Below are 22,729 nucleotides of genomic sequence, written 5' to 3' on the forward strand. Positions count from 1 at the left end.
TGGCTTTTTGTGTGTCCTTAGCATGTAGGGCAGTACCTGACATATAGCAAATAATAAATGTTTCTTGGACTGTCTGTCTACTGATTGACTGATGTTAGAGTGATAATACATTTTTTTTTAATTTGGGATTGGGTTGTATAGCTATTGAGATCTCTTCCAAATGTACTAAGATGCTGGTATCCTGTGATTTTCCCCAATAGGAATCATGGTGAATGCTGCCCGAAATGAGAGTGATGTCATCTTCATCCTTTTAGGATTCTCTGATTACCCAGAGCTCCAGATTCCTTTATTCCTGTTATTCCTGGTGATATATATGATAACTGTAGCAGGAAACTTGGGCATGATTGTGATCATCAGGATTAACCCCAAACTCCACACACCCATGTACCTATTTCTCACTCACTTGTCTTTTTTAGATTTCTGTTACTCTACTGTAATTACACCCAAATTATTACAGATCTTGCTTGTGGAAGACAGAAGCATCTCTTTTGCTCCCTGCATCACACAATATTCTTTTGCTGTCCTCTGTGTGGTCACGGAAGCATTCTTATTAGCAGTGATGGCCTATGACCGCTTTGTGGCAATTTGCAATCCCTTGCTATATATAGTTGTCATGTCTCAGAAATGCTGTGCCCTGTTGCTGACAGCAGTATATACGTGGGGCATAATTTCTTCTAGCATATTCATCTACTCACTCCTCATATTGTCATTTTCTGGGACCAATATCATTAATAATTTTCTCTGTGAGTATTCTGCTATCCTTTCTGCCTCCATCTCTAATAAGCATGTTACAGAGATGATCTTTTTTATTCTTGCTAATTTTAACACATTTTTTACCCTCATTATTGTACTCACATCCTATCTTTTTTTTTATCACTGTCCTGAAGATGAATTCAGCTAATGGGGATATAAAGCCTTTTCTACTTGTGCCTCCCACCTCATAGGTGTTACCATCTTCTTTGGAATCATCCTCTTCCTCTACTGTGTGCCCAGTTCCAAAAGTTCATGGCTCCTAGTAAGGGTAAACACCATTTTTTACACAGTGGTGATCCCCATGCTGAACCCATTGATATATAGTTTGAGGAACAAAGATGTGAAAGAAACTATCAGGAAATTCATAGAAGTGCCAGCTAGGTGGCCCAGTTTATAGATCGAATGTTGGTCTTGGATTCAGGAAGTTATTAGTTCAAATGTGACCTCACACAGTTACTAGCTATGTCACCCTGGAAAAGTCACTTATCCCAGTTTGCCTACTTTCCTCATTTCAAAATAAACTGGAAAAGAAAATGGCCATTTGCTCCAGTATCTTTGCCAAGAAAAACCTTAATGCATTCACAAAATGTCAGACATGGCTCATTTACCACATATATTTTCTCACTAAAATTTTTTGTATTGATGATTGATTCATCTCCTGGTTTTCTGGATCTGGGAATTTTAGTAGAGATACTTATTTAATATATTCATTACTTTATAGAAATGTAGTAATTTCTAATTTCTAACATTTGGCTACTGCAGGAGTCTGTAAGAGATCCATGAGCCCAGACACAAATGAAGAAGCAACATTGTTTAAAGTGAAAACAATTACTTCAGAAAAAGAAACACAAAACAAAAACAAAAACAAACAACACAACAATCAAATCATCCTTCAACAAAACAAAAACTTTTCTACATCACCTAATGAGATTAAGGCAGTCTCATATCAAAGTGATCTATCATTTGGTGGTAAAATAAATTTACTCATTTCATAACATTGGATATCTACTTTCCTCCTGCAACCTTCTTTTTCACTAAAGTTTGGTGAAGAAAATGAGAAGAAATCATGAAGAAAAAAATGAGGTGAAGGCTGGGTATGAGGAGTTTGGTTAGCAGTTAGAAGCATAAATTTGAACATCAACCATTGAGAGCGTTGAAATAGACATAGAGTTTACTAAATACTAAAACAGTGAATCAGAATGACTCATCTCATTGTAGTCTAACATATCTTAATAAATTAATAGTGCAGATCGAGAATGTATTAACAAAGAAAGAAGTGCCTTGCCTATTCCTCTTTTGATATGAATAATTAAATCTTAGAAATAGAACTCCTTTATTTAAAAGGAAAAAAAATCACACTTTCCTTTGTCTTTTTTCAGAAATTCTCAGATGTTTTGTCTCAGGACCCCTTCATAGTCTTAAAAATTAAGGACCTGAAAGAAGTTTTGTTTCTCTGAGATATATTTATAATTATATACTATATTAAAACTTAAAATACCTTAGTATTAATATGATTTTTTTAGCTTAGTACTCCATGAAACTACCCCATTACTTTCCTGTAGTTTTGACAACCTGAACTAAAATCCCATCTTTTATAAGAATCCTTTCCTCTGCTAGATAGAAATACAGATAGAGATTTATGTCTGTCTGTATGAATATATATGTATATATGTATATATATTTGTATATATTCATATATGTGTGTATATATAAATGCACATGTATATATTTATAGCTTTGTGTGTATATGTATGTATGTGTGTGTGTTTGGGTGTATATGTGTGCATATATGAATTATAGCATTCCGCTTTAGATTTTAAGCCCCTTGAGGGAAGGGAATGTCTTTTGTCTCTTTTTGTGTGTCCAGAATTTAACACAGTTCTTGCCACATAGAAGGTGCTTAACACATTTTTGTTAAGTGAGAATGAGTAGAAAGGTGTCAGGGACTTTGAGAACTCTTTGGACCATACTTGGAGAACTATTGCATTCAATTTTTTTTTCATATTGATTCTTCTTTCAAAGATCAAATCACTAATAACCTTTGTTTCATTCTAGATAATGATAAAATTCTACAGTAGGTCCCAAATACATATGACATAGTGTACTTTCAAGAATAAAGCAGACATAAAATACGTATTGTTCTTGAGAGTTATAAATGAATTCAATGCCAATGTATTCAGTACCCACTATGTACCTAGCACTCTGTTAATTTATTGGTATAAAAAGAAAGTCAAAAACAGTCCTTGTCCACAAGAAAATAGAAATCTAATTGGGGAAACCATACAAACATCTATGTAGAGAAAAGATATCTATATATATATCTATATATATAGATATATATATAGATATATATATAGATATATAGATATATATGTATATATATGTATATATATGTATATATATGTATATATGTGTATATATATGTATATACACACACACACATATGTATATACGTATATATATTTATATATACATACATACATATATATGTACACACACACATGTATATATACATATATATATATATATATATACATACACAGTATATTATTATAAAAATATCCAGAGATTATTGGATAGCAACTGCTACCAATCAAAATGATCAATATGCAGACATGTAAGAGGCAAAACTCAATTCATTATAAGCTTCATCATAGGCTGAGAGTTCTTAATTTATTTTAAGCAATGAACAGAGATCATTTTAAAGCTCATATGTTCTCCAATTACATCAGAAAAAGAAAAGAAAAAAAGATTTAATTTTGGATTGTAGATGACAGAAGGAGGAAGGAATTAAAGGCCACTGGAAGGAGAAAAAAGATTCAAATTTCAAAATACATTCCTTTCAGACTTCCATTTAAAAACCACTTCAAGAAAAAAAATCCCATCAGATCTAGTTAATCCTCAATCAATTTAAAAGAAAAAATTCTGGAATTTAAAACCATCAGGTGGATATCATAAATTATTTTACTTCATCTGATTTTTTTTTTAAATTTCCATCAAAATAATTAGAAGTCTTAGTTATTTTAGCAATCTTAAGAAAATCCTCAGCCAGCTAGTTATACAATTTAAAGTTACCATACTGGATCCAAATGACAGTGGAAGAAAGGAAAATTAAAATAATATAATAATAATAATAAATAATAATAATAATAATAATAATAATAATAATAATAATAATCTGACAAGACATGTGAGATTACATCAGAGAGAAGACACTAATGTTAGGTGGAGGGCAAGGGAAAGCTTATTGCAAATGGTGAGATTTTAGCTGAGATCTAAAGGAAGCTGTGGAAAGCAGGAGGCAGAAACAAGTAAGAGAGAGAGAGAATCCTAAGCATGTGGGACAGTCAGTGAAAATTCAGGGAGAAGGGGGATGAAAAATCTTCAAGGGAAACAAAGAGGTTAGGATGATGTTATTACAGAGTTTGTGGTAAAGAATAATATTAGAAAAATGGAAATGTAAGGAAGGCAAGGTCATAAATAGCTTTAAAATCTAATCAAAGGTTTTTATATTTGAAACTAGTAACAACCATGAATTAGTAGAGTTTATTAAGTAATAGCATGGTCTGACCTACACTTTAGGAAGATCACTTTGATAGCTTGGAGTGGAATGGATTGGAATTCTTAGAAACTTAAGGCAGGGAAATCATCTAGAGGGATATTGTGATTGTCCAAGTGTAAGATGATGAGGACTAGAACTAGAAGGGTATCATTGTTACGGCAGAGAAAAATCAAAAAGATGTTGAGAAGGTCAATGATAATATTGCAACAGATAGAATATGGCTAGTGAAAGAGAGTAAAAGATGAAAGATGATGTATATTTGTTAGCCGAGGTAACTGGAAGAATTATAGTGTCCTTGACAATTATGAAAGTTAGGAAAAGAGAGAAATTGGGTTTTCAGGCAAAGATAATATGTTCAGTCTTGGACATGTAAAGTGAAAATGCCTATTGTGTCTTTAGATATCTAATAAGAAGCTTGAGATGTGGCAGTGTAAAATGAGAATAGGGCTGGATAAATACACATGAGGAAACACTTCTATAAATATGGTAATTAGATCCATGGTAATTGATGGGGTCACCAAAGAAAGAGTAAGTAGAGAGGAGTATAAAGATACTTTTGTCTCTGAGAGTTGCATGGTGTTTCCTCAAAGGAATATTCCCATGGCTTCATTCTTGTTGGAGTTCTATGCATTTGTTTGACATATTTTTCTGACTTGCTTATGAATACTTGAGTTTTCTCTTTTAGAAAGAGAAGAATTTCTGTGATCATTGCCTGGCTTGTGTGCAGGAATTGATGATGTTAATGGTCATTAAGAAATGTCTAATTATATTCAAAATACTCTGTTTATTCGCAAATAGCAATGTGTTACAGAAAGAAACAAACAAAAACAAAATAAAAATGTTGTAACATTTTGAGCTAAAGAGTCAAAGAACCTTTTATAAATCATAAGATTTACTGAAATATATGGGGAGAAAGTTCTCCAGTAAGTATTTAGTAAAAGCTAAAGGACATTAGAGGACAAAAGAAAGTGAATACTCCAATTGAAAAAAAAATATTCCTTTGCTTAGGAAGAAGAAAAGGTATGCATACATTAAATATACATGAAGAGGTTAGGAATTCAAAGAATCCCCTGGGAGTAGACTTTTTCATACCTTTCTCTAGCCAACTTTTTATATTAGTTCTCAAAAGCATATGGAACCTGAAACATACTGAACTGAAACTGATCAGCCTAAAGCAACCTGAATGGCTTATCTAAGGAAGGAGCTTTTTCTCCAAGGGAAGTTTTCTATCCTTTGCTGACAAAAGTGGATGATCATGATTAAAGATCAGGCTTAAGAAAATCAAAGGAAAATGATTCTGGTGATTCTAACTAAAGCTTGTGATTCTAGCTGAAAGAACTTTGTAGGACTCCAGATAAAAAAAAGCCTGGTAACATCTTTGTTGAAGAGAATGCAAGACCCTCTCAGCCTCAAGCCAGCAGATAGAAATATGTGGCTCTGGCCATATGTGTCCAGTACATGTCTTTGTGTAACTATCATTAAACTTTATTCATGCTTATTCTTCCAGCCGCCCTGTTTTTTGAATGTATTTGAGGAACGTATTGAATATGTTTGCTATTTTGTCTAACTCAACTTCCTTGAACTGTTATTGTCTTAGCTTTGAGTTCCAGCAGGAGTTTTTTGTAATGTCAGGGATCTAATGGCAGAAATGTGGGATGCATTTTGAATGGTATACAGAATAAACTTACCTGGAATTTTAAGTTATTGCCTGTAGTACAGAGACCTCTGGGGTGATGGTGGTGCTATAAACTGTCCAAGTTTTGAGTCTTAAAACAATGACTGTTTACTTTTCCCTAGTTAGAAGTTCCAGTAGACTGCTGTCAGACTCAGCCACTCTTACTTTGCTGGGAAACTGCAGATTCAAAGGATCCACTTTTATATGGGAATCACACCAGAAAGTGAAGGAAGGAACATTATGAAAATTTTATCCATACTCTAGTTTAGTGATCATGTGTATTAAGGAGATCATGGTAGAGTTTTCAGGCAGGACCATGAATTTCTCACCTGATTAAGAGGAAGTATAGAGTTCCAAAGGTTTCTAATTAATATGCTCTCATTATCTCTTATGCCCTGGGATTGTGGTAAGGGCTCAGCTTTACTGAGATAGAAAGTTTGATTTTCTTTTTCTTTGATTTTGCTCAATAATTATTGGTTCTCTGGATATGGAATCACATAGCAGAGGGATATCACTAACAGAAAAGGGAAAGGTTGATGAACAACAGCATCCCAGGACACAACTCAACCAGCACCAACTCAAATTGGTTTCTTTCTGCATCTTCTTGTTGTTGATCCTTCGTTTTCAAAGAGGACCAATGACATGATGAGGGTGATATTTTGATTTGTGCATGAATTGCATTTAAATGAGGCAGAGTTGCTCAAAATCATTAGCTTCACTCTATCTTCCAGAGTCATTGAAATGCAGTGGCAAGACAAAAATGAAGATGATTGGAGATTGCCCAGGATTCATTGGATGACCTTGTCTTCAATGTTTCACTGAGTTCTAATTCATTTTTCTTCATCTAATGGTGAGGGGATAAATTCTAATTGAAACCAGCTTCCATGTAATCATAAATCTTTGTAGGGACCAAAGTTTCTTCTGATATATGAAGCTGACACTCATGTTTTTCATTCATTTTATTTTTGTATATTATATTTAATTTGGGTTGTTGATATCCATTCCAAACATAAATAAATGTCCTTGTTAAGTATTGTCCCAGTGTACTTTGTGGTGAACATTGTTGAAGCCATTTAACTTAATATTTGAAAACTGTCATTTTTGTCTTAATATGTGAAAACATATATAATCATATATCAAATGTTTTAAACTAAGGAAGAAAACTGGCTCTGGGGAAGAAAACAAATGGCTCCTAGGGAATCCAAAGGGCTGCTCTGGATTGAGAACATGAACAAGGAATCAATCTACTTTTATTAAGGTCCTGCTATGTTCCAGTCACTGTGTTAAGCTCTGGTGATACAAAAAGAAATGAAAGAAAGTCCTTGCCCTCAAGGAATTTACAATCTAACAATGTGTTAAAAATCAGCCTGACCAATGTGCCAAGGATAGGGAATTAAGAAAATATCAAACTATCAAATAAAGTATCAAAAGTATCCAAAAATATCAAAATAGCAAATAAAATAGAATTTCCATGCCGGATTTATAATAGGAATGTGGGGCTGGTTCAACATAATGAAAGCTAAAATCAATAATCATGTTTATAGTAACAAAAATTTTATGATTATATCAATAGTTATAGATTAAAAGCTTTTGTGTATATGTATGAAACAACACTCATTCCTATAAAAAGATAGAAAGCATAAAATATTGTTTGTCCTTAATATAAGTAGTTTATTAGTCAATGTTATATGTAATAGAGAATCCTAAAAAATGTTAATTGAAATATTAATTGAAGCAACAATTCAAGAAGTTATTTTTTTGGATAAGGTTTTGTATGTCTTATTCCATGAAATCCTTTTTCATATCTTTCTTCCATGGAGCTCTCTCTCTCTCTCTTTCCACACACACACATAGTATAGATAGATAGATAGATAGATAGATAGATAGATAGATAGATAGATAGATAGATATAGATAGATAGATAGATATAGATATATATAGATATATATATACACACACACACACATATATATATACATACATACACACACACACACACATATATATATACATACATACACACACACACACACATATATATATATGTGTGTGTGTGTGTGTGTGTGTGTGTGTATGTATGTATCCTACTACTCTCATTTGCTTTTCAAGTTATATGATCAGTGATAAACCCTCCTCAATGACCTATACAAGGGACTGTCCAAGTTTTGAGTCTTAAAACAATGACTGTTTTCTTTTCCCTAGTTACAAGTTCATGTAAACTGCTGCCAGACTCAGACACTCTTATTTTGCTGGGAAGCTCTGCAGATTTAAAGGATCCCTTTTAGTGTGGGATTCCAACCTGATTATTCCATTGTAGGTTTCACCTGGGGCTGGTGATTAGGACTGAATTTCTGCTCTGATTCTAGGATCAGAGTCACGCAGGTATCATTCCTCCATGTTCAGTACATCAATAGACACCGTGAAGAACTATCACTCTTTACCAACCAGGTGTAGGTCTCCTTCTCAGTCTGTCCTGACTTATTTAACCATAACTGTATAATAAGCTATACAGATGACAATTTTTTTTCAGAGCCTGAACTAGTTTGGGGACCTTTTGGCACTTCTTCCTGCCCCAGTGCACTATCTTGGTCCTTTTTTAGCCCCTGAGTGCTTTCATACTCTACATAGTTCACTCCTGGACAAACTCTATTCTAGTGTCTAAGAGTTTTCTGTTTGTCTCCTTATACTAAACCTCACCTGGGTAAAGAAAATGCTATTTTTTTTCTTGGACTTCCACATCAAAATTCTGTCTAGTTAGTTTTCTTAATCTTTGTGGGAGAGCAAGATTATATTTTTTCCTGCTATTTTGCCATTTTGACTCTGGCCTCCTGCCCTTTGGATTTTCAAGACATCAAGAGGGTTGGAAGTATAGAGCTGAATTTTGTTTCAAGCTTGTGGATCTGTTTGTATAATCCTGAGGCAAAAGAGTGGTAGACAGTTAAAAAAAGGCATAATGAAGAGTAGATTAAAGATTAGGGATTAGCTTTATTTGCATGGTTCATTAGATTATTAACTTATTAGGGTTTGGGTGTCCTAGACCAAGCAAATATATAAACAAATATGTGTGTGTGTGTGTGTGTGTGTGTGTGTGTGTGTGTGTGTGTGTGTATTGCATGTGATTAATTCCTTTTTTGGAAATTTTAGTAATTGTGATGATCACAGAAAATAGCTTGACCTCCATCTTGTTGATCAAACTTTAATAAATGTGTGCTAATTGATTCTGATGATGTGAGGATGTGTTTGAGTACCCCCAAAGAAGATGTTGCTGAATTGGCATTGGAAGAGATAAAAGGAAAATAATAGCCTAACTGCTGTAAGTCCCTTAGAGAGTTCCAAAGATCACTTTATTTGGCCTCCCTTAATTTATATATTTGAGATAGAGGGAAATGACAGAAATTATAGAACCCAATCTCCTTATTTTATGTTGAAATAAATTGATAAGCAATAGGGTTTAAATATTTGTCCAATCTAAGAATACTATGATAAAAAATACCTACTTCTCAGTAAAGATGTGCCAAGCTATAGATTTGGAATTCAGAATATAATGTCAGATATGCTAGTTGTGTATTTTTTTTTCTTTTTACTTTTATTTGTTATTATTGGAGTATTTGTCATTGGGATGGATGATGGAACTTAGCAGGGAAACAGCTGATCTAAAAAGAGAGCAAAAAAAAAAATTGATGAAAGAAAAGTAAAGCTCATACATTCAGAGTTATAAGGGACATTTGAGTTATCTAGTCCAACACCTTCATTTTGCAAAAGAGGAAACTGAGGTTCAGAGAAGTTAAAGAAATTATTCAAGGTCCAAATGGTAGAACCAGAACTCAAATTTAGTTCCTCTGAGATTTAATCAAAATTCTCTTTAATCCAGTACTACATATGGCTTCTTAGTGAAGCAATTTGTAGAAAAATGTATCACAGTCTCCTAAGAAATGTAGAACGATGGATGTCTCTTATTTTAGCTTATCATTCATATTTATAATACTGCTATTATTCTTTTACTTTAAATTGTGTCTCACCATTTGATTTGTTTGAAAACAGATCCTTCTGGACCCATTGATGTTTCCCAAATTTCTAACTATTTTACTATTGGCAATGAGGATAGTCTCTTGAAGGAGGTTTCTACATTGAGTCTTAATAACCCTAAGGAAAGATTTCTTCTCAACACAGATTTTCTGGATATATAGTATATGGTGCTAATAGGAGAACTATATGGCTTCATAAGTTTCATAAAAGGAATTCCGTAATTAGCACCTCCTTTCCAAGGACTACCTGGGTCCTAGCATAACTCCAGAGGCCTCTGCCTTGTAGACTTTTCCTGCAAGGACTTAGATGCAAGAGAGAATTTTATTCATCAAATTCATGGTTGGCTAATTAAGGATAAAGACACACAGAAGCTCTCATCCTCGATGCTGAGGAGAAAGTATTGATATCAACAATTATTGTCATCATTAGTATTTACTGTTGTCTTACCATAGAATTTTTTCCCTAATCTTGACATCTGCAATGTAGTTTTTAATGACATGTAATTTAGAAGAATAGAAAATAATTTCATGAAGGGAAGTCTTCTCTGAGATTTCATGGAAATTCCCCTCAGGGGAAAAACAAAACAAAACAGACATAATCAGAATTCCTCCCAATGGCTTGTTTATTGCCCATGGGGAAAAGCTAAGAACAGATTCTCCATAGACTTGTTTCCAAGGGTCCTAGAGATGAATGTCATATCTTCTGCATCATTCCCAGATGGAGTTCCAAACAAAGTATAATGGCTTCTTATTTTCTTCCCTTCTATCTACTCATAGGTAAATTATGAAATGAGGAGAATGTTTTTCTCCTGTATTACTCTATGAGAATTAATTTATTTTTAGTGTTTCATCACTGTGGATTCCCACTGTTAAGATTGGTATTCTCCAAATTTCTATTTGTCTATTTTGTTTTTGTTTCTTGTTTGTTTTATTTTATTTTTAAATCATGGAAATATTTTTCACCAGGTTTACTGCTCCCAGCACCTCAGTTCTAAGAAATGAATCACACACAAGCATCCACTTCTGGTGAGTAGCTTCATGTAGATATTACCCCCCCGCCCCCACCCTCGACCAGTGTCAGTGCTGAGGGACAAGACAAAAGAAATCTCTTGCAATATATGTCAATTCAATGATAACTAAAAAGAGCTTCCAGGAATGAAGAGGCTCAGTGAGAATGTTCCACATCAATTTTGTCACCATTCAAGTCAATGATTCAACAAGTATTTATTAAGCACCTACTATATGCAAAATCGTGTACTAAGTCATGAGGATACTCATTATTATTATTGTGCAGTAGCATAGGATAAGGTAGGGGTTCATTGAGTGTTATAGATAATTTGATAGGAAAAACTGAAATTGGGTAGAGAGTATATACTAAAAACTCACTAAAGAAAGAATTTTATTGTCTTTGCAGGAAGGAAAGGAATTAAAGAAGGCAAGATGCAAGATGAGGCAGGAAGATAGTCCATATTTGGTGTGGGGTGTTACAACCCTCAAGCTTGTTGAAATTTTTTGTTTTCTAATAGACTCATAATTCTATTATGGGTCAAAGGAGAGGTAGGTATTATAATTAGTATTTTTCTCTACCTACTAGCAAAAGGAGATAACAAAACTTATTCATGGAGGGTTTTTTATTCATTTTTCCCCCTGAGGAATGTCATTTTTTTTCACTGTCTTGATCCTCTTCATTATATTAGACTTTACTTTCCATCACATTCCATCTTTTATAGAACAACATAATATTGAGTTTTATAATGAAAAATTGGAGAGGATTAGACTACCATGTGTGTCTTTTAAATTCATCTCTCATTTTATTTTAGTACTAGCTAACAGCCAAGGGTGTTGTCATTACTTCTTAGATAAGTATTACCATAACCTCTGAACTTATCATCTTCCCTTTGGTTTAAATACCTTTGCCAACCAATACTTCACATCAGTGCCTGAGGAATCTCTCTTTTTGCATAAATATATATTTTTTCATATCTTTTGTTTACTTTAAACTTTTAAAAAATTTTCCTCTTACTTTGAAAGAGTAAGCCTTTATAGCACAGAGAGAGAGAGAGAGAGACAGAGAGAGAGAGAGAAGGAGGGAGGGAGAGAGAGAAAGAGAGAGATAAAGAGAGAGACAGAGAGAGAGAAAGACAGAGACAGACAGAGAGAGAGAGAGAGAGAGAGAGAGAGAGAGAGAGAGAGAGAGAGAGAATGAGAATATGCAGAGTTCTAAATCCATGGTCTCTCGCCTCTGCAAAACAGTAGGGGAGCTGGCTTCCCATATTGTGTTTCTTTTCTTAAGGTCAAACATGGTTGTTTTAATTTTGCATCATTTAATTTCTATAATTTGTTCATTTTGTATTTTCCTTGCCAACTCCAACTTTTAAATTTGTTTTTGTCCTAAACTTTTAAACCACACTGCTCCTGACTGTGTGCTCCTTAATAAACCAAACCCCAAACCTAGAACTGATTTCCCTTTATCTCTAAGTGTTTAATCCTCTCATCTACAAGATCCACTTCTAAGAAGTCCTCCTTGCCTCTTCTCTCCTACCTGCTAGTCTACCCATCAAATATATGAAATTTATTCTTTCTGAAATGTTTTCTAGCACTTTTTTTTCCAAACTACTCTTTTGTTCTTTGCACACTCTCGGTCATATCACAGTGAATTATGTGTACATACCTTTCCTTGTTAAGTTTATAAGATCACATATTAGGTTGATAGGCACTGATGCATTCATAATATTTCAGATGACCTTCCATATACGTGTATTTTGTTTTTAAAAAAGGTCTAATATTGAAATGAATGATGAAATTGAGAACCCTCTCCTTTTCCCTCTCCCTTCCTTAAATTGCATTGTAAGTAATAATTGATAACAATGGTAATAATGGCTAGGATTTATATAGAACCTACTATATGCCAGACAGTTTATTAAGTTCTTTCCAATATTACCTTATTTGATCACGACAGCAATCTTGTGAGGTAGGTATTACTATTATCCCTGTTTTACAGATGATGAAAATTTACTTCCTAAAAATAGTTCCCCGGCCATCCTGAGCTAAGGCCTAACGTGTTAAAATTAAAGTCAATTTGAAGGTTCCTTTTCCCCAGTCTTAATATTACTTTCAATATGTTAAAAAAATATTAGAGAGATATTTCAGTTAGTATTCACACATAGGTGCTATATATTAAGCACTAAAAAGAACAAAGATGGAATCCTAAGAGCATTTATTTCCTAGGACCTTAAGCAATCAAAGGTAGGGATGATGGGGCTCACAAATTGTTAGGGAAGGTTTACAAGGATGAGTTCAAGGTAACAGAATCAAATATTTCACTCAAATATCAAATATTCTCTCTATCAAAAATATACACACACACACACATAAGAGATATGATAGATCTCTCTATAGGTAGATCTATATGTATAATCTATCTATATATGGAGAGAGAGAGAGAGGAGAATTTATACTGAAGAGAAAACATTAAGAGTAATCATAAAGCATTAAAGTAAATATAAGTTGAGATGCAGAGAATTTCATAAACAAAAGGAAAATAAAAAATCAAGGAGAGAAAAGAGGAGGGAGGTCCAGTGGGAATTTTAAATAGATATGCACAAACTGTGGTTTATTAGTGAAATAATTCCAAGGCAACAAAGAAATTCGACCTCATGAGTCTCATTGGGAACTGGTGGAAAAAAAAACTGGTGGAAAAAGTGTATACTCTTTCTTGAAGGGCAATTCTTGTTCAAAAAAGAGCATGGGTAAAATGTACAGGTAGCGTTTAATATTCAGAGGATATATTCATGTGAAGAGATGCTGAAATCATTGGGGGAGGGGAAATGTGGAGAAAATTTTGATCAGAACAGGGCCTCAGAAAGAGAACTACTCTTATTAGCCAAATATACTACAAAAAGCTTTGATGGAATTAAGAGATAGAAGAGTAATTCTTGGAAAGTGGGAAATAAACATTTATTCAGTGCTCATTATGTTCCAGGCACTCTGCTAAGTTCTTTACAGATATTTTCTCATTTGTTCTTCAAAAGAATTGTGGGAGGTAAGTGTTATTGTTATTGTTGTTGTTGTTATTATTATTATTATTACTAATATTATCATAGCTTTTAAGTTGTCGAAAAGAAGGCAAACAGAAGTTGTGTCTTGTCCAGTGTGGTACAGATAGTAACTGCCTGAGACCAAATTTCATCTCATGTCTTCCTGTCTCCAGCCCAAATCTCTGTCCATTTTGCTACCTACCTGTTTCTAGATGGCGAAAATCACCAGCTTAAAAGTGAAGTTTGATACAATATTAATACAGAGATTCAGTTATTTAGAAGTTTGTTGGGCATTACTGTAAAAAGAGAGAGCAGAGGTCTTAATCCTTCCTGTAATAATACAATTTTGTGAATTGAGAACTTGTTTGAATAGCCGACCCAGTGAGAAGTCACAAATGGTTTCATATTATCTGAAAAGGATTTCTCTAGTCTATTACCCTAAAGATATATGCTACTATGATTTTTATTAAGCTGTACTATATTATAATATTTTATTTATATATGTGGAAGGAAGAGGATCATGAATGAAGTCATGTAGAATCCTCATATTTCAGGGAAACTTTGGATTCTAAGATATGAACTTCAGGAGAAATTACATTCTGAAAATGGTCCTGGATTTTGGAAATAAGTGGAGGGGAAAAAATTGAGTGTCCTCTGAGGAACAACAAGGTGAGCAATTTACTTTAACAATGGAATGTATCATTAAGGATAATGTATGAACTTGGAAAGGTAGATCAAAGTTAGGTTGTGGAAGTCTTTAGAGGAAAAAGGGAATCTCTGGAGAGTAACATTGTCATACATGTGATTTAGAAAAAAGCCATAATATCTAGGGAAGAAAGATTATCTGTAAAATGAAATATAAAGAGCTCTGGGCAGTAATTATAAAGAGGAAAATATAGGCTTGGTGTTGATTGAAAATGTATCTTAAAAGACAACTTTCCAAGTAAAATGGGGAATGGGCTGCCTCAAGAAATTTCATTTCATTGAAGGTGCTGGATAAAAGATTAGGTAACCAATTGGCAAGTATTTTATAGAGGGATTTTTTTTAGTTATGAGTTAGAAGATAAAGTCATGGCAATTTGTTCCAGTTCTGAAATGTTTTGATTCTGTGACTCTGATATTCTAATAGGAACCATGGTGAATGCTGAGCAAAATCAGAGTGATGTGGTCATCTTCATCCTCTTAGGATTCTCTGATTATCCAGAGCTGCAGGTGCCCCTCTTCCTACTCTTCCTCACCATCTATGTGGTTACTGTGGTGGGAAACTTGGGCATGATTGTGATCATCAGGATCAACCCCAAACTCCACACCCCCATGTACTTTTTCCTCAGTCACTTGTCCTTTGTGGATTTCAGTTACTCCACTATAATTACTCCCAAGCTCTTGGACATCTTAGTTGTAGAAGACAGAAGCATCTCTTTTGAAGGTTGCATTGCACAGTTTTCTTTTGCTGCTACCTGTTTGGTGATGGAGACCTTCCTGCTGGCAGCGATGGCTTATGACCGCTTTGTGGCCATTTGTAATCCTCTACTGTATACAGTTGCCATGTCCCAGAAACGGTGTGCTATTCTGATTGCTGGGGCATACACATGGGGAACAACTTCTTCTCTCATATTCACCTACACCCTCCTTATCTTGTCATTTCATGGGACCAAAATCATTAATAATTTTCTCTGTGAGTATTCTGCCATCCTTTCTGCCTCCTTCTCTGATAAGCATGTTACAGAGATAATCCTATTTATCCTTGCTAATTTTAATACATTTTTCACCCTTATTATTGTACTCATATCCTATCTTTTTATTTTTGTCACTGTCTTGAAAATTCATTCAGCCAGTGGGAGACATAAAGCCTTTTCCACCTGTGCCTCCCACCTGGCAGCTGTAACAATTTTCTATGGGACCATTCTCTTCCTTTATTGTGTGCCCAGTTCCAAAAACTCATGGCTCATGATCAGAATGGGCACTGTTTTTTGTACAGTTGTCATCCCTATGCTTAATCCCCTAATATATAGCCTAAGGAACAAAGATGTGAAAGAAACCATCAAGAAATTATTGGGCACCAAAGTATTTCATCTCTAGAATGATTATACTGATGATAAATTTTCTATCTGAATATGTCACAATATTTCATTAGTGAATTCATTACTACACAGTAACTCTCAGGTTATATGGGAATGGCTACTATCCCCATCTGTATTTTGGCCCTGAAGCAATAAATAATTGAAGAACAGATATATACATTGGGAAAATCACTGGGAAGGTAAATACATACACATACATACAAATTAACTCATAATTAACTCCATAGGATAAAGACTGCCCAAGGACTTTACACAAATATCTTAAATTGCAGATAAATTAAAAATGCTAATTTTTAAAGATTATGTATTTCTTCTCTTTTACCAGTCTTCTCATAACTCTATATCGTGGGGAAGAAGGGAAATGCAAGGTTGAGTTGTCAAGGTGAGGAGTAGGGATTGGTAGTTAAGGCTGCTTAAAACAAAACCCTGGGGAGTGACCACTGAGTTTGTTGGAAGATTTTTCCAGTTCCCCAAGCCTATATGAAAGCACTAGGCTAACACAATTAATCACAAGACCAAGATTAGACTGAATGATGTCAGGAGAGCTTGAAATAGCAACTGAGAGGTAGTAAGAGATGAATTCATATTTGTTGATCAATAATGAGACATAGTAAGATTCTTCTTCATCTCTCTTTTGGTGTGAGTAAATCCATTTAAGGTACTGAACTCTATTTCAATTAAAGGAGTTATATTTGTTTTGATGTTTTTCCCTTAAGCTCCACTTTGTCCTTCCTTCTAGACCAAATTTGTAATAATAATAATAATAATGGTTATTATTATTATTATTATTATTATCTCTTTACCTGGGGGTTCATGAATTTGGTTTATATATTTATTTAGATACAGATATCTAGATTGATAACTATTTAATGTGTTTCCTTTTTAATCCTCTTAATTTTGTCTTATGAATTTAAAAACACTGTTCTGAGGATTCAAAACTTTTGCCATATTGCTAAAGTAGTCCATGAAGCGAAAGTGGTCAAGAACCCATGGTCTAGATAAGAATTAGCTTTTGCAAAAGTGCTGAAATGCTAGGTAAGGCCACCTTCAAAGCCATGCCAATGAAGCTAGCTATTGTTTCTTGGAGATTTAAAGATTCTTCTATCAACTGTTGAGTGGAAGGTTCTTTCTTACAGGAATCTTTCCAGGACTACATGTTTGTCTATGGCTTCTATTTTCCATGAATAAAATTTAATTGTCCTACTTATGAAGAAAGTGTGTCCCTCTTTAATATAACAATAATTTCTAGTAACATTTTGTTGTACTATATAAATAGTATAGGAAGTAATATTCCTCAGGTTATTGTGCTTACTAGGTCAGAGAAATATGTTTTAGCAATGAGTTCAGGGGCATTTTAAGCACAGTCCTGCTATCCAGTTACCAAGGCAGCAAAACCGTCAAATTGTATTTCCTGCCTCTAAGGCTTCCAATCGCCATTGGAAATTTCACAGGCCTGAACTGTTCCAGAAAGCCTTGGGCTGAAGAAATAATTCTGCATTTAAACTCACCCATCAACCTCTTTCCATTTTTCCTGTTACTGTTGAGGGCAACACTAGCCTCCCAATCATGCAGGCTCATGACTTCAGATTAAACTAAGCTCCTCATTAACACTCATCGCATATGCACAATCTGTCCTCAAATCTACTTGTTTTTATCATCTCTCTTCTCTGCTCACACTGGTACTCCCTTGCAATTGTCTCATTATCTCTCACCTGGACTATTGCAAAAACATCTTAATTGATCTCCATGTTTTGAGTGCCCACTCTTTCCAATTTATTCTCCATTCACTTGCTAAATAGATATTCCTGAAGACTGAATCTAAAAAATATGTCTCCCCAGCTTAATAAACTCTACTGCTTCCTTTTCCTTATAGTATCAAATGTCAAATCCTCTTTTTTATATTTAAAGTTCTTCATAACCTGATCCTTCTAACTTCTCTAGTCTTATTATACTTTGCTTCTCTCCACATACTTAGTTACACTGACATACATGTTTCTCTCCACACATGACATTCCACCTCTTGATCTTCCATTCATACTGGGTGGCCCCCATGTCTGTTATGTTTGCTTTCCTCATGGGAGACTTCAGGTTTCCCATACTACTTTCAAGACTCAGATCAAATCCATTTTATTCAGGGGGCCTCTCCTCTCTCTGTACCTAGCCCCAAGCCCTTCATTCTGAGCTTATCTTTTATTTCCACACTCACATTTCATGGTTATTTGCATGCTATCTCCTAAGATAGAATTTGAGCTACCCAAGGACAGGGAAAGTGTCCATGTTTTCTCTATATTCCCCATACTTAGGGCAGTACCTGGCTCATAGTGAGCAGTTAATAAGTGCTTGCTGGCATGGTGACTGACCATTCATAGTGCTGGCTATTCTGTGTAAGTTGAAGTGAGCCAACATACACATCAAAAACTTTGGGGTAAAGTGTTCAATAAGATGGTGAATATGTTCTGATTATCTATTGCTCATCAAACTTTGGAGCACTCTGAATTAATATTTGACAGCTGATTGTGATCAGTCACACTTAGGACAAATGGAAATTAAACTTTTAAATTCCACTGTGCTTGGGGTAAACTGACAACATAGTACTGATTTATCATTTTAATGACATTTCCACTGATAAAATCATGTCAGTTAATGATGTTTAATAATTTGATAGGCCTAGGAATTTTGTATCAAGAATTTTCTTTTCTAGATGTTCAGTGGATGTCCTTGCAGTTTTATCTTGAGCATGTCCTCCAGACTGCATCTCCATCGGGATGGGAAAGAAATATTCAATTAGAAGTACTGTCAGCATAAGGGATGTAGTTGTACATTTAGACACACCAGGGCCAAGATTCTATAATATAATGATATCCATATATGGGGCCTGAATCTTAAGACTTCCTTGGCCCAGCATTACCGTGGTAACTTAACTATATGTCACCTTTGTGTTAAGTCAGGAATATAACAGAACAACCTCACAAATAAGCTTGCATGTTATTGTTTCTGTGGAGTGAAAACAAGGGACAAGCATAATATAAATTATCTTCCACCCTGAGCACACTGTGGACAAATCATTAAGGTTTTTTTTTAATCAAGTATTGTGACATCATCCATTTTCATGTTTGCAAAGGATATTGTGGGGAACTCTAAAGGAACTTTAATGAATATTCCTTTTAGACATCAAGGAAATTCCATTCCATTAAGGGGAAACATGAGAAATCAAATTCTCTCCAATGAAATGTCACAATTTGGCTCATGAAGAATAATTCAGTAGAACCTCAGAAAATGTGAGGTAGATCCTGAGCCCCAGAGTGGTGGAGCAGGTTAACACCAACACTAGGAACCTCCACATGCCTCAGCATAGCCAGAATAATGTGTAGACTAAAGCTGTGAGAACCTCCACATGGTTAAGCATAGCTTCAGGAAACAGGCAACCTCCACTGCCAGACGATTACATGCTCCAGTGTATCCCTGGGGAAATTCAGAACCCCCCCACACACACCATCTGCAGCACATGGTATGCACCACCACTAGGACTCCTAAGGCCTCCAGCAGTACCAACTACTGGCCACTCTTTCAGCATAGAATTAGAAACGAAGGCTCTCCTTTAAGCTGTCAGGCATCATCAGTGTAACACCAGGTAAATAGCCAGGGACTGCAGCCTCGGACAGTACTTTGCCCACCCTGGAAGCAGAGCTCCAATTTAAAAGGAAAGGAAAAAAGCCCCAAAAGATGAGTATACAACAACAACAACAACAACAAGAATCTGATTACAAAAAGTTATTATGGTGACAAGGAAGATTAAGACACAAACTCAGAAGAGACAACTGTGTCAAAACATCTATGGGCAAACCCCTCCCCCCCAAAAAAAAACACGAAGTGGTGTGGAACCCAGAAAGAACTCATGGAAGAGCTTTAAAAAGTGCTTTGAAATCATATGAGAAGTAAAGAAAAATTAGGAAAAGAAATGAGAATGATACAAGAGAATTATGAAAAAAAGAGTCAACAAAGAAAACAATTGCTTAAAAAGTATAATTGGCTAATGGAAAAGCAGATGCAAAAATCCACAGAGGAAAATAACTCCTTGAAAAAGTATAATTGGCCAAATAGAAAAGAAAGTGCAAAAGCTAATTGAGGAAAACAACTATTTAAAAATTAGAACTGAATAAGTGGAAGCTAATGACTCTATGAGACATCAAGAATCAATCAAACAAATTCAAAAGAATGAAAAAAAAAAGAAAATGTAAAATAGCTCATTGAGAAAAAAAAAAAGTGACCTGGAAAATAGAGACAGGAGAGACAATGTCAAAAGAGAACCTGGATGCCGCGAGCACCTGCGTCTGCTGCCGTGGTCTGATGCCGGCAGAGTGTGAAGAGAGAAAGAATCACAGGTCAGGTAGAAGATGTGATGAACAAACTTTGTTTATTGATCTAAGGGCTCAGGCTTATCTAGTACTGGATCAAGCAGTAGTAACATTATTTTCCATGAAAAGCACAAGCCTAATTAAGTGATTTCCTTAATTCCTTGTACCTTGTCTGTTACTTTCTTTCCTGTATCCTGTCCTGTACCCCATCCGTTTCCTCCCTTCCTGCATCCTGTTCTCAAGAGACAGAACAGGGGAGTGGTGAGCTGACACCCTGAGTTTCACAGCTGTCTGACTTAGTAGAATCTACAGGTAAGAGCCGGGCTGGCTTAATTCCCCAGAGCGGTCCTCTACAGCAAGTATATTTCAAGAAATTATTAGAAAACTGCCCTGATATTCTGGAACCAAAGGGCAAATTGAACATTAAAAGAATCCATCAATCACCTCAGAAAAGAGATCCTAAAAATAAAAAAAAAAAACTTTAAGGAACATTATAGCCACATTTCAGAACTATCCAGGCAAGAAAAAAAAATATTGTAAGTGGCTAGAAAGAAAGGATTAAAGTACTGGGGAACCACAATCAGGATTACATAGGATTTAGTGGCTGCAATATTAAAGGATCTAAGGTCATGGAACATGACATTCTGGAAGGCAAAGGAGGCGGCACTACAACCGAGAATCACCTCCCTGGCTAAATTAAGCATAATACATCAAGCGATGAAAAAAAAATTCATTCAATGAAATAAAGAGATTTCAAACTTTCACAAGGAGAAGATCAGAATTAAACTGAACATGTGATCTCCATTATCAAGAACCAAGAGAAGCACTAACAGGTAAAAACAGGCAAAGAAAACCTAAGGGATTCAACAGAACTAAACAGTTTATGTCCCCAGATGGGAAGATGGCAGTTGTAATTCTTAAAAAATATCAACTCATAGTAGAGCTACAGAGAACATACACTGACAGAGGGTATGGACACAAGGGGAATTTGAGGGAAAGACATAAAACTGATTAAAGGATAAGAGAAAAGGAGTACATTGGTTGCAGAAGAAAGGGAGAGGTAGAGTGTAGTAAATTATTTTACACAAACAGGTGGAAAAGACCTATTACTGTGGTAGAGAAGATGGGATGAGAGGGTGATGGGCATTGCTTGAATTTTACTCTCATCAGTAGTCACTCAAAGATGGAGTAATATACAGAATCAGTTGAAAATAGAAGTCTGTCTTACCTTACAGGAAGTAGGAGGGGAGGAAATTAAGTAAAGGGAGGGGTGACTGACAGAGTGAAGGCAGATCGGGGGAGGTAGTAGACAGAAGCAAAACACTAATGAAGAGGGAAAGGGTGAAAGGAGAGAGAGGACAAAAAGGAGGAAAAACAGGATAGAGGGAAATGCACACTTAATAATCATAACTGTGAATGAAAATGGGATGAACTCTCCCATAAAATGGAAGTGGATAGCAGAGTGCATCAAAAACCAGAATCCTACAATATATAGTTTACAAGAAACACACTTGAAGCAGAGAGACACATACAGAGGAAAGGTAAGGGGCTGGAGACAAATGAAGGTGGCCTAGCAATATCAGATCTCGAACATTTTTATAAAGCATTAATCATCAAAACTATCTGGTACTGGCTAAGAAATAGAGTGGTAGATGAGTGCAATAGATTACATATACAAGATACAGTAGTGAATGACCATATTAACCTATTATTTGAGATGCCCAAAGACCCCAGCTTTTATGACAGTATCTCAACATTTGACCAAAAGTCCTGGGAAATACTGCAAAACAATAGGATACAAACTAGGTATAGACCAACATCTCGCACTGTATACCAAGATGAGGTCAAAATGGGCACACGATTTAGACACAAAGGATGAGAAAATAAGCAAATTAGAAGGGCAAATAATAGTCCACTTGTAGGATCTATGGGGATTAGATGAATCTGTGATCAAACAAGAGACAGAGAGCATTACACAATGTGAAATAGATACTTTTGATTATATTAAAATAAAAACATTTTGGAAAAATAAAACCAATGCAATTAAGATTAGAAGGAAAGCATAAAACTGGAAAACAATCTTTCAATCTAACTTCTGTTCACTATTTCATTATTGTGGTTAAGGAGGGCTCCAAGATATATAATGCCCCTTTCTCACTGTTAACTAGTTCCACAATGAACTCACATAGCAATTAGCCAGGAAACCCATTTATCCAATTTTATAGCATTATATTAGAAAAC

General features: G+C 35.0%; 2 protein-coding genes across 2 annotated transcripts; both read left to right on the top strand.

Moving 5' to 3' along the window:
• The first annotated feature begins 205 nt into the window (after nt 1–205).
• On the top strand, nt 206–1,150 carry LOC110199528 (olfactory receptor 5D18-like). Its single transcript, XM_078148877.1, is given in 3 exon segments — nt 206–867; nt 869–903; nt 906–1,150. Coding segments are annotated over 3 exon segments (942 nt in total).
• A 14,036-nt stretch (nt 1,151–15,186) lies between these two features.
• Nucleotides 15,187–16,131, top strand: LOC110199654 (olfactory receptor 5D18-like). Its single transcript, XM_020974534.1, has one exon. The coding sequence runs from the start codon at nt 15,187–15,189 to the stop codon at nt 16,129–16,131; it is 945 nt and encodes a 314-aa protein (XP_020830193.1).
• Nucleotides 16,132–22,729: the final 6,598 nt, after the last annotated feature.

The sequence above is a fragment of the Phascolarctos cinereus genome, unplaced genomic scaffold (assembly GCF_003287225.1).
Source record: "Phascolarctos cinereus isolate Bilbo 61053 unplaced genomic scaffold, phaCin_HiC Scaffold_9;HRSCAF=440, whole genome shotgun sequence".
NCBI lineage: Eukaryota > Metazoa > Chordata > Mammalia > Diprotodontia > Phascolarctidae > Phascolarctos > Phascolarctos cinereus.

Bases quoted from the DNA above. Each gene is read 5' to 3' on its own strand.
- LOC110199654 (XM_020974534.1), top strand. From the start codon at position 15,187: ATGGTGAATGCTGAGCAAAATCAGAGTGATGTGGTCATCTTCATCCTC.